Raw genomic sequence first — 13,807 nt, 5'->3', positions numbered from 1 at the left:
GCTGCTGCTTCCAGCTCATTAGCACGCTTCGACCACCAGGCTTCTCGGTCCTTACGCAAGCTTTGCCCAATTTCCTTACGTCACATCCTTCGTTTATGGTCAAACTCACGGTCACCCGGAGTAGACCGACGGGTTTCAATGAGTTGTAAGGAACCTGCAGAAACCCAGTGCTTAAAAGCGGGACGTTTCGCGAAGCCACAACTGACTGTTCCCGCCATTTTCATGGCGTCATGCAATTGCAACCAATGCTCATCTATACTTTTCGGTGGAGTGGTAGCTAGCCTAGAAGCTAGCTCGGTTCGATACTTACTTGCAACAGAAGTTGCAACCAACTTGCTGACACCAATCCTTTGGTACTGGTCACTTCGTTGTCCACTGAAAGGTAAGGTCAGAGTCCAGATAGGTACTCCAGAAGGAGTGGCAGTCTTGTACACAACCACGCCAGCGGTAGCTGATCGCGATGTGATCAATCTGAGTCCAGGCTTGGGATGCAGAGGGAGGACGCCAGGTGGCACATCGGTGATAACTGTGCCGAAAGTTAGTGCTAGCCAGAAACAGGTTGTGGTCTGTGCACAGTTGCAGTAGACGGTCCCCGTTATCTGACCTGCGACCAACGAGTCACCATCGGCCACCTAAACAATTCTCTTCTGTGCCTAGACGCCCGACCTGAGCATTCAAGTCTCCGGCTAGTACTACAATATCTGTCGAACGCACTTTCTGGAGAAGAACAGATAACTGGTGGTAAAACTCATCCTTGATTACATCCGGGCTGCAATCTGTTGGGGCATAGGCTGAGATGACGAAGAGACAACGTTCCTCACGCCGATTTCTTCTCACTTTGATGGAACTCTCTAATCTAACAGCACATAACCGACTGTTAATGGGATCCAATCGACTAGTGCTGCCTCAGCTCTAACGCTTAGTGCGACACCAACGCCTGCAAGACCAGACGAAGATGCTACAGGGTCCCCGGATAAGCGCACGTAAAACAAGCCTTTTGAAGTGACAGATGTAGAGCGAATTTGTAGTACTTCGCCAGAGTCTTGAATACGGGTCTCGGATAGACAACAAACATTAATATTAAGACTTTCCAAAGGCATAGCCAGCCCTATTTGTTGACCAACCTGCATAAGTGTGCGAACGTTGAAGGCAGCCAGTTTGAATGGTGCACGTGGTTTCATAAAAACTGCTTCAGTACTCATATTCGGTGGTAACATACAATTTTCAACCGGACAGTGACTCGAGAACGTTTAGATACAGTCGGATTTCCACCAAAGACGAGCCGCTGTATAAGTATAAAAGAGGGTGAATAATGTGGAAAATAATAATAATAATAATAATAATAATAATAATAATAATAATAATAATAATAATAATAATAATAATGACAATAATAGTAATAATAGTGGTATTAATAATGACAATAATAGTAATGATAATTATTTGAATTTACTGATTGTTTTTCGGAGCGAGAAAAGCGGTTGCCATAGACATAGGGTTCATCGTTTGTGTGTGGGCTGTGATACTGCCTGGGTGCCCAAACCGAAACAGGTGGTTATCTTAGGGGCCACTCCCCGAGCCTTTGACCTAAAGGTCTAACCCACAAGGCAGTGGAGCATCATAAGGAAATGCAATCCCATGGTAGCCGGTGACCAAAGATTGGTTCATACGCCATTTGTTCCCGCAGGATACTGGAGTCCATGTGCACCATTGGTTTGTGATCCGGTTAAAGCGCCGGACATTCGCTTTTCGTCCTCTCATTTTCGTAAACAACACCCCCGCCACGAGAAGACAATGAGTAAGACTTCCCTGGCAGAGGCTGTATACGCGCGTCCGTGTGATAGTATTTCGAGAGGGAGAGCGGACTCACCCCACTCTCGGCCGTACCAGGGCATTCGGGGGCATATATATATATTTCGATATAAGTAGTAGTATGTCTAATCAAAAGTTGAATGTCTGGCGGCAGAAGGTTGAGAAGATCGTATTGAAGAGAACAGGAATGTAAATAGAACGTAATTGTGAATTGGTAGAATTATATAGAATGTAAAGAATAATCGGTGGGTGAAGTGTTTAATTTATGGTCCTCATATTTTATGAAAATATCCCGTGATTTTGTATCAACTAATAAATTGATTGTTCCCACCTGAATGTTCGTTGATTACATAAGTAATCTAAAGCGAGGGAGAGCAGCGCTGCCTGATACCTTTAAGGAAGGTGGTCCAATTTTAGTAGTTAGATTAACTGAAATTTTATCTAAAATCTGGGAACTGGACGCAATCCCATCTGACTGGTCTCGATCGCAGATCATCCCAGTTTACAAGAAAGGACAAAAATCCTTTTGTGAAAATTATATAGGAACCAGTTTAACTAATATAATGTCTAATATATTGGCCTCCATAATACTTTGACGTCTAAGTGGAGCTGGTGAAGGGAAAACCCGAGAAAAATAGGTTGGTTTCAGACATGGACGTGGATGTGTAGACCAAATATTCGCCCTTTGGCAGGTTCTGGAACTGAGACACACTTTCCGACGACAATTTTATTTCTTGATCCTGAAGCGGTGTTCAACTCCGTGGATTGTGAAGTTCTGTTCAGTGCCTGTCGTTGAAAGGCATATCAAAAAATGCATAATGGAGAATTTTTTAAAAATGACAACCAAGTGAGTGCTCGAAGTATCTATTATACTATGATCTGGTGCAAGAGTATTTAGCGTTTCTCGTTATTAGTGTTATTTAAACAGATGTGACTATTGTGTACTACTGAAGCACGATTTATAAGACAAAGTAAGTATTTCACATGTCTGTGATTTGACTAACTATTTACTAAATCCGTGTCATATTCATTGTCATAAAACGCTTAATGTTGTTTACTACTGCCTCATGGTTTATATAATAAGTGGATGTATCAAGATAAATTTATATAAAAATATGTATGTCAAGCAGTCATATAATAAACCACATGAACGTCAACAACGAAGGCACACAACAACACAGGATGAAATGGGGAAAACCACACCAATGATCATTCAATAAATGCAAAAAGAAACTACTAACAAAGTAAAGGATGATTAATCACGTCTGTAGTACACGAATGGTCATCGATCACTGAACAGTAAGTAAGGCCAAAAAGACAAAAAAACTGGCAAAAATATCTATTGCGCTCCAGTACTTGTGCATTGTTTCTAAGTGCACCTCTTCTCCAGAAGGCGCGGTCGGCTTCACCAACTAAGTTTGACTAGAAGGAACAATAGACTGAATAAAATATTTTAAATATATATATATATCTTAAGTAAAATAGCATTATATAACATTGGTGATAAAAAAGCCCGAAGAGTTAGAAACAAGTGGTTACGTAATGAGTAAGCACTGATAACAAGTAGGATAAAACAAGCAAAGCTCAGTGAATCGAAATAAGATTATTAATCTAAAGGACAGTTGAAAGAAAAGAACTAATGGTGCAATTAATTGAGAGAAAGAACTAAACGAAATTTTACAATGTAATGAAGGAAAATTTGTCATCAAGGTGAAGAAAGGTCAACAACCATCTCTTTTTGAACACATGAATCAGGTTTCCCACGCCTGATGGCAACGGATTCAGAAAACTAGAGCATGGCTGTTTATTAACCACCCTGATAATTAACCTAACAATTTCAAGTCAACACTTCCTATTAGTCGATCCAACATTAACGAATCTATCGTAATTGCACATGTTATAATTTTAAACGATGTATTTGACCCTAAACCTGATCACTAATTGGATATTTAACTGTAGGACCTGAAAATTTATTGAAAAGAATATTCTTCGTTCATATATCTGTGTTTTAATGATGATGGGAACTTTTCAGCGATTGGAATCTATTTATTTTTATGTAGCTTGATTTCTTTCCTTTTTAGAGTTTTCAAATACCGCTGGAAATTATATGCAAACGCAAAAACAACAACAGTATTCAAATATACCAGCTTATGCTCATCGTAAACAAAGTTCTGTGAATAATTCAACTACTAGTTCTTTTACACCTTCCATACCTCCATTTCATTCAGCAACACCGCCAACATCATGCATTTCTGTTGACCATCCAATATGTGTTGTGCCATCTATTATCCCTGATCTACTTTGTACTCCTACTAATATATTTATACCAACATCAACAGTAATGGAAAATACGTTTTGTTCATCGTCTCAAATGTTCCCACCAGTATCTCAATAACAGCAACAAACTCTGTGTTGAGTGTTGTTTCTTCTATTGCTTGTTTTCAGCTATCTAGCCTATATTGTCAAACGAAGAGGATTTATGTGAATTTTTATGGTGATGGTTACTTTTGAGGCTGACGATCTCCCATATGGGTACACAAGATATAATCTGAAAATCCTTAGTTATTTCTGTTTTGTTGCTAACCTACTTTTACTCGGCTTCTTTATAATCAAAATAACTGTGATTAACTTTATCCCACTAGTTTTTTTACTCATTACTTATCTGGGTTTTTTTAATTCCCTTTCGTTTGAACTGTAATGCTAGATGAAGAGAGGACCGTTTTTATTTGTATTGTAATTATTAAATAAGAGAATTTACTTTGGAATAACTTTTTTGCTCCTGTTACTGATTGATGAATACCTGTTGCTCGATAATGTGTGAATTGTCCCATTCTATTTTTTGAATGATGCTGCTTCGTGATGTGAATATTTGTATCGGACGAGCAATTAACATTACCTATTCAATGATTATATATATATATATATATATATATATATATATATATATATATATATATATATATATAAAAGTTTTGTTCTTTTACTCAGTCATAATCTAGGTTATCTTCTTTCTGTTAAACTAGTCATGAGATACTTGTGTGTCAGGAATAAAATACCTGTATATTATAGATTGTTGAGCCAAAATAGTGAAATGTGTTAAGTTCCATTTGGTTTTTATCGATATTGATGTTTGGGTGGTTGTCATGCTTGTTGATTATTAAGACTTGTTTTGGGGATGGATATTTCCTTTACTTTACTTTTTAAATATTTTTGCAGTGTGTTTAAAGCTTTAGCGGCAAAGATCATCAGCATATTGTAAATGCATGATTTTCTAAGCTTTATATTGTTCATCTGTTAGAGATATTACATTCAGAATATAATCTTTTGTCTGACCCTGGATTTTTTTAACAGATAGGTTAAGTAGGATAGAGCCCTCATTGCTTATTTGTCTGACTTCTCTGTGTACGGTGAAGTTGTTACTAGTGTTTCCTGGTATCTGTTGGGGTTATCCAGAAACTTGGTCATTCATGTCATCAGGTTATTTGATGGAAAAGTCTCAATTAATGTATCCATGATTAATTGCTTTAGGAGAGTATCACATGCTTTTGTGACGTCTACAAAGATAATAAATATCATTTGATTCTCTTCTCAGGAACATTGTATAGTGTCTCTGATTGTCGTAATAGCGTGAGTAATGCTAGGTGTTTTCTAAAACCATAATATGTCGGTAGGAGTAGTTTATCTGTAAGTTGGGATATTTTGTTGCAAAATATACCTCTAAACAGTTTCCCAATTATATTCAGCAGGAAGATACTACGATAGTCATTGGGGTCAGATCTTTGCCCTTTGTTCATATATACGTACTCGCCACTTCTGCATTCAACTAGTAATCTGGCATAGTACTCTAGTTTATCTCGATTTTGTTCATTATTTTTGGTAGTATGTTATTTATTTCTCTGGTTATGCAATATTTTCCAGGGTTTTTTTTACGGTTTTTCATCTTTTTTTAAACTAAGTTTAGGATGTTGGGTTGTACTCATCGGTAATTTGAGTGGTTTTGGTTTAGGTATTTTCGCATTAAATAGAATACGATAGTGAAATTGCAGATCACTATCTTTAACTTGGTTATTTTGCTTTCTTTTGAAGGCTTGATTACTTATTGTAGCTAAGATATCATCCAGCATTTTGCATACTAAGTGTCGGTCATTCATTTAAAAGTAGCGTCCATCTCTGTTATTTTGTTTAGAATTTATTCTTCTTTGGCTATTCTTATCTTCTTATTTACTGTTTTACTTGCTTGAATTATAGATCTTTATTCTCCTTGGTAGGTTGGTTCAACCATTTCAACCTTAGTTGTTTCCTACATTTATTTCCTGTTTAAGGAGATTATATCTGCATATCATCTTTTTATAGCGACGTATGGGATAGCTGATTCTTTGACAGCTTGTAATATGGTGTTTTCTGCTTGACTTAAGTTAGAATTATTATCTACTGATCTTCCTAACTTAGTTGTATACTCTATAGACATTGAGTGTATTACTCTTGATCGTTCATGATAGGATTCTTTAATAGTACGATGGATAGTATTGTTATCTGATTGTTTTAGTTTAAGTATCGTCGTTAGCATCCATATATCGACTGTTGTGTATGTCACATATTAGTATGTTGGAGTCTCTTTCTATTATTACTAAGTCTAAAATGTGGCTAGTCGAGGTGTTTGGATGTATCCAGGTGATGGTTTTCTCTTTCAGTTTAGTAATAAAGACGTTCATAATACTTAGGTTTCGCACACGTTTATCAGTCTTACGTCACTTGATGATGTCTCAGGTTCAGATCCTAAGGGATTTTCTATAATGTGAGGGTAAGAAATATGAAGGTCTTGGAGTAACCTACTGTTAAAGTTACATAATATTACTTTAGTGTGTTTGCGTATCTTTAAGTCTTTGATTGTCCGTTGGAGAGTTAGATAGAACGGTTCTTTCGTGATTGGAGGATTCAGTTGGGGCATAATATTCATCTAGAATAATGGTTCGCTTGGTGGTCGTACAATATACTTTAATTGTGGCTGTCATGACACTTATCTCAGTAAAGTCTGTTGCTTCTATTACTGTTTGTCTGTTGATGTTGATGTTTCGGTAGTCGTTAATATCAGGGTTTGAGTTGTAGAATATAGTATTATTATCTATATTAGAGGCCGTACGAGTTTCTGTGATTACTCTCATGTGATACCTACGTCCAACTATTTGTTCTATCTGACGGAGTTTGCTTTCTTGAGATCGACCGGATATTGTAGATGCCAAATTTAAGTTTTTCAGATTTCAGGGAAGTTTTCGTTGTTCTAAAGTCTTGGGGGGGTGTAATAAGGACTAGTGGTGACTCTCCCTATGCACTAGTCTGGTAACTATCTCCACCTTTTATGATTGTACTGTGCTTCTGTGTAGACTCTGTAGTCATTTTGCGAGTATCGGTTGAGTTGGATACATTACCCTGATCTCCAACACCTGATTATTCTGGTGTTATCAAAATAATTTTTAAATATTACAGGTTGCAAGCAGCCGACCATAACCAAATGATAAAAAGTGAATTCATGCTGTTCCCATCGAATCTTTGTTCTAACCTTCTTCAAGACAATAAAGATAAGTATATGTAAGGATAAATCTGGTTAGCATGACTTGACAGAGATGGTAAGACTGTTCTATTTGACCTGCTTAAATATATCGGCTACTTGTCCCTAACATCTATATATTTCAACAAGTTACTCAATTTTGTTTGTTTCAGCATATCATTATGTCTATCTATCGAATAACCTATTCAGACACGTTTATGGAAAGTCTACGACTCTTCGCTTTACTAAGTACAAAACTATACATCCGGAAGCATCCTGTTGACTGGGACTATGCTCTGAAAAGAATACAAGTTAATCAGATATCGATTCCTGAACTGCTAACTCTCAACTGTCGATCACTAAATGACAAGGTAAACTAACCTCAATTTCTACTAAGTCTAGACATGTGTCGTCATTGTGGAGTAATCACAATTCAAGAATCCTGATTGAATGCTTTACACGACGATAGTCTAGTGCAACTATATGGCTTCGATATCTACCGTCAGTACAGACCAAGTAATAAGAATGTATCGGCGGTGTAGCTGCGTCTGTAAATGCTAACTAGTGACGATGTAATTCTACATGTTTTAAGTTTCAAACGACGTTATCAACTGTTTAACTTTTTTTTTAAAAAAACACTTAATTACATGTAGTCTATCTACTTGACTTATGTATATATCGGAAGTGGTTTTTGTGGATATTATAGTAACTTCAATAGTTGAGATCATGAGTTAATTGAAGGTCGACCACTATGGAAAACCTGGAATCACTGGACGGCCGTTTCATCCTATTGTGGGGCTCCTCAGCAGTGCGCATATATATGTATACACTTATCAGTTTCTTCCATTATTTTTCTTTGTTTGTTTTGTAAAAAAACTTTCTGAAATACCTTGTACTGAGAATTCTATATTGTACCAAAAATATACTGAATAGAGCTAATAATAATAATAATGTAAATAAAGATCAGTAATTACGTAATATGTAGAGTGATATGCATTAGGTGCGAGTTAGTAAATAGGAATGCTGAATGAGTCTCACAAAATTTATAAAAATAATATTATGTATGAATAAGATACTTTTAAGCTATGTAAATGCAAAGAGGAAGGTTGTATGAACAGTAATGTAATTATCTCACCATATCATCGAGTGATTATTAGTCAAGGTAAAAGGAGTGGGTGAACATGTTTCTTCTGAACGTAAAGCTTCAGCCTTTTTGATCCGAATAGCTATTACTTCAGTCGTTTGAAAGATTTTTAGTCTGACGGATTTCCTGTTAACACGATGTATTACTGTAAACGACTGGTCAATACTTGCTGTATGAACCGTTTACACTAAATGAGCTCGAAATGAACTTTTAGCAATTCTACCTACAACTATGCCTGCATACACTGGGTGATGCTTGCGAGTACGAAAATACAAATTTCTAGAACACCTGTCAATATAACTTGTTCCACGAGAGCATTTGAATTGATAGATACGGAAACAGAATGCTAGTCTATTTCATTTACCTTTCAATCTAAGGACGAACATTGGATACGTTGAAAACAATGATTGTAGTCTTCCTGTGGCGTTTAACGCGTCTTTTTGTATGAAGTAAAAGGGCCTTCCTGTAACGGTAACATAAAGAATAATTACAACATGCGATAGTGCAAAAGACAGCTGATAGCTATGTCTAAACTTGGTAACAGTATATCAACAAGCAAAACCCGAACCAAGAGCAAAACAATATTGAAACTGTTGCGTTTAAACAAATGCACAAACTGTAGATAACTGCTACAGTGATTGAGGTGAAGTAATTCTATTGATAAATACAATAAATAGGTATAAGTATATGTAAATATTTCAGAATGTTGCACGACAAACTTACGTTACAACACAAGTTTATAAATGTTTGGAAGTACAACTATTTACTGAATTATCAGTATAGGGGTTGTGGAGATTGTTAAGTTTTCGATTGAGATCATGAATCAATTGATGTTAGACCACCGTTGGAAACCTGGAAGCACTGGACGGCCGTTTCGTCCTAGTATGGGACTCTTCAGCAGTGCGCATCCACTATCCCGCTCCCTGCGGTATTCGAACCCAGGACCTATCGGTCTCGTGGATTGGTTGATGTTAGACACTAACAGCATTGGATGCCGGCTCAGTGGTCTAGTTGGTTAAGCGCCTGGCGCGAGACCGATAGGTCCTGGGTTCGAATCTCGCAGGGAGCGGGATCGTGGATGCGCACTGCTGAAGAGTCCCATACTAGGACGAAACGGCCGTCTAGTGCTTCCAGGTTTCCAACGGTGGTCTAACATCAATTGATTCATGATCTCAATCAAAAAATATTTACTGAATGTAAATAAGTAGTATAGGACAATACGCAAAAGAGTGTAAGAGCAGCGAGTAAGAACAATGTAAGACAAACTTAACAGCCCTATTACATTCACCGTGGCTGAATGGTAAAACATAGAAGACCGTGTTGAAGTTAAATAAACCAGAAGTATACATGGTGTTCACTGTTTCATATTATAATAGACTTTGTGATACTCCAGGCTGTTTATGATCATATATATTCAAATAACTCTTGTTATTGTCAGAATTTACCTACTCATTAATATGAGTCAGATTTCTGTACCTGATTAGTATGCCATAAGATGCTTATACTGAATTATAGCCTACGAGTAACATTTCTTTACCAACTATTTCGTAAATTTTATCAAGATCAACTTTAACCAAATCATTGAATTTGATTTGTTTTTCATTTGCATAAAACACTTCTAAAAGATTGTATTGACTGAGATTTCGGTTGAACACGGATCATTACTGTTTAGAAAATCATTTGTACGAGAGATTCTTGCAAAATATCTAAGGTTTGCATAATTTCTGAGAATAGTATATTCTTGGTTTTATTTTTTCTCAATTCTCTGCGTTTATGATGCTCATTAGCATGTTGTGGCAAACGACAGTTATTCTGTGACTGTCAAATAATGTACAAAATTGTATATTATACATTAAATTTATTCACATTTTCCGTTAAATCAACCATTTCAAAAGACGATTATATTGGGGTTTAACTGCATCAATACGAAATCTTCTGTATAATGTATCCATAATTTCATATTATGATCATTTTGTTAATTAAAACAACTTCGAAATGTCAACAGTATTGTTTTCGATTAGATCCTTATCTGGCTTTAGTCGAATATATATGAATATCTAGATGAAGATATGAAATTATTAAGCCGATTAAGGCAGTTTGTAGGTCAGTGGAATGGATTACATTAATAAACAGTAAGTAAAAGGTACAAACTGAATGCGTATTCATAAGAAATTCTTCACTCATTCATTTCTTCCTCAGCTGATTTAGCCTTAACAAACGATTTATTTATTATGCAAAGTTGGATAGTGGAATCCAGGACGCGTTTCGTCTTATTTGGAACTCGTCAGCTGAATGTACCTGCACCTCAGAAGTTGATGTTCACTCTTGGGCTCAAACTCAGTACCGTTCGTTTCAAACACCGCGCTATCCACTTAGCTACTGAGTCCTGATTTATTTATTATTTTCCATACTATTTATTCATTGATTTTTTTACCCCTTTTCATCAAGTTTACGCTTCATTGTCCTATTATCTGAAGACTTCTAATTGTGTAATTTCATAATTTTTAATGAATGTTACTTTAATACCTATTTTTTTAAAGTTGTTGGCCTACTTTCTTATTATGAAACATTGATTTAAGCTTTTATTATTGTTATCATTACTATTACACATGCCATCACACTATCAATTTGAGGTATCTACTTACTGTTTTTTATGTAATCTATTCCAATGTTATCAGTAACTTATAAACTGCCTTAATCAGTTTAATAACTTCATATGTGCATATAAATAGTACTGCATATTCGAGTGATTGAAAACAATATTGCTCGTTTATACATTGTTCTAATCTATAGTTGACAAATAACAAGACGGCAACAGATTTATATAAGGAGGTGGGAGTTCTAAGAAACATGTAGAGGCATTCTTAAGTGCTCTGTGCTATACTAAATGCTTGGTCGCATGCCTTTGGTCAGTTTTAATGTGTTATCGCCTGTATGGGAGCAGAAGCTAAGACGATGGTGCCAAGACTCATCTTTCAATACAGGAAAATTGAGTATAGGATCACTCACTGTCTTATGTTTAAACATCGCTAGTTACATGCGGCTGATAATTCCCAAGCAGGATGAAAAATGCATCCTGGGTTCGACCGCTGGCCGAATTCTAAGTATACTTTTTCTTGACAGCTGTGGATGGTCAAGACACCAGTCTAACATCACAGGAAAGACAAAAACGTTAGTCATCAATAACTGATAAGAACTGTCAAGCCAGTGGAAACGAGAGAAAACTAGGTTTCTGTTTAATTTCACTCTAGGACTCTTCGGCAATGTTCATACATTATCTTAGATGAGATCAAAAGTAGGATGTATTTTGTAGTCATAATATTGTATAGCCACTGATTACAACTGCAAGGACATTCAAGTTGTTCATAACAATATGTGAAACATTTTCATTAAGAAAGTCTAATATGACAAAACCTCGTCCACTAAAAGGAAAAATTACGTGCAAAATCTCTGTAAACCAACTATGGTGGGGTATAGTTAGGAAATAAAGGAAAGTGTTGAAAATGGAAGGACATATGTTATGTAGGACTCGATTTTATGATTTCCTCTAATTTTGACATTTCGAAACGTGACTAACTGTTTGCCAATATAGCTGAGAAAATTCTGGACTTGTTAATTTAAGCTAATATCTCATCCGTCTATAGAATAAGATTAAGGCTACTCTTTCCTATGTAGACGTTCGCTTCTACACTAACTAATAAAAGTTGTTTATAATTTAAACTTATTTGGCAACAATTAGGCTACTCACAAGTAGACAAATAAGTCGGATAAAAATTTATCTAACTGCCTAGATCAGGGATTGTTTATACTGAACAGAAAAGTTGTGTTGTGGAGGCACTAGTTAACTAGAAGCTACAAATACGCTTCACTGACGGGTACTGACTATCACGTATCCGAGATTTATAGGTTGCTGACGATTGTCTCAAACTACCTGGCATAAAAACATCTACTGAACATGCTGAGGAATAAGGAAGCCGAATACAAACAATTCGATTATCTTATCCAAAATTTATTAAAGAAGTAATCATCATTAGTTAGTATTCTTAGTATCAAACCTGTCCGAAGGTATGAGATTTAAACCATTTATCTCTTAAAGTTACTCCGAAAATCTTTGAGAACTATAAACGGTACCTGTTTTCTCGTAGGTTGGCTGATATAAATTGTTCCATTCAATTAATTACTTTGCAGTTCGTAATTCAATGTCAGATCAAGAGAATATAATCCATCATATTGATTTTATAATGTGCGTCAAGTTAAATGCTTTTCAGAGGCACCTCAATACTGAATACAACAGTAACAGCAAACGGGAAATAATTTTCAGTCGAACTTTAACTATATCCCCAAAGACTTCTGAACCAGATCACAACAATCGGAGGGGCAAAACAAGGAACTTCCTTCGCCTATCCAATTGACAGTGGAACTGGAGAAAAAACACTTTGATGTTCGTAGGTGTTCTTGGGAATTAGTCATTTAGGAAGAGAGTTTATAGCTTTTAATTCCAGTGCACGCACGCAGTTAAAAAAAATCTAAAATAATAATCTTAAAAATGCATTGAATACTGATTCCGTCCGAACTTCGCAATAACTGTACGTTTCCTCGAAACACTCGAAACTTTCTTTAATCGAGGGCTACTTGAACTGTTTAGTTTCGGTAAAGTTTAATTATAGTACTGCTCATCAGGTATATGAGTCCTGTATTTAGCACATTAGATAGAAATAAGGGGTTTTAGATCTTATAGATGTTATAAAGTATTCAAGTCACTGATTTAAAGTGAAATTTGTTGTAGTTATTTCACAACTTTGACTGATAGTTACTTATTCTGGAAAACGTAGTAGTAATTGGGGCTATTTTTATGACAATGTTTATGTTAATTGGGAATCTGACTGGGTCTCATAATAAATGAAGTTTTCAATAGTACCAGACATTTTAAACCATTTTATACTATAAACACTACAAGTTCATAAATCAATATTGAAATCTAGGTCAACTATTTTATAAACATGTACTTTAATTTCGTTAGTTAGCAACTAAAAGAGATGAAAGATATTTATTGTCCTGATGAATTTCAATCCGGTCAACTACGAGCCAGATCATATAAACGATAGCGGATAAGAGTCGTGCTGTCCCCCTAATTTACGATAGTTAGAAATGTGAATCATTTCTTTGATCTGAAAGTTGTGCATTTGGAAAGAGGTCTGGTTTTGTGTTTGCTATACTGAGAAGCCACAAAGTAGGGTGGAACGGTTGCACAAAGTTCTCTAGTTTTCAATGATTCTATAGCTAGAGTCAATTCGTAATGTGAATTA

The 13,807-nt window shown here is 35.9% G+C and overlaps 1 protein-coding gene across 1 annotated transcript in view; it reads left to right on the top strand.

Annotated features, from left to right (window-relative positions):
* SEC23IP_1 (S23-interacting protein) overlaps positions 1-4,718 on the top strand; it is a 53,316-nt gene extending 48,598 nt beyond the window's left edge. Inside the window, exon 13 of the mRNA XM_051216463.1 lies at positions 3,894-4,718. Within this exon, the coding sequence (XP_051067053.1) occupies positions 3,894-4,207 (314 nt within the window). The 3' untranslated portion in view covers positions 4,208-4,718. The remainder of the gene's footprint in view (positions 1-3,893) is intronic.
* Positions 4,719-13,807: the final 9,089 nt, after the last annotated feature.

This window comes from Schistosoma haematobium, chromosome 4, assembly GCF_000699445.3.
Source record: "Schistosoma haematobium chromosome 4, whole genome shotgun sequence".
NCBI classification, from domain to species: Eukaryota; Metazoa; Platyhelminthes; class Trematoda; order Strigeidida; family Schistosomatidae; genus Schistosoma; species Schistosoma haematobium.
Note: the sequence above shows the minus strand (reverse complement) of the source record. Positions and strands in the feature narration are given on the sequence as shown.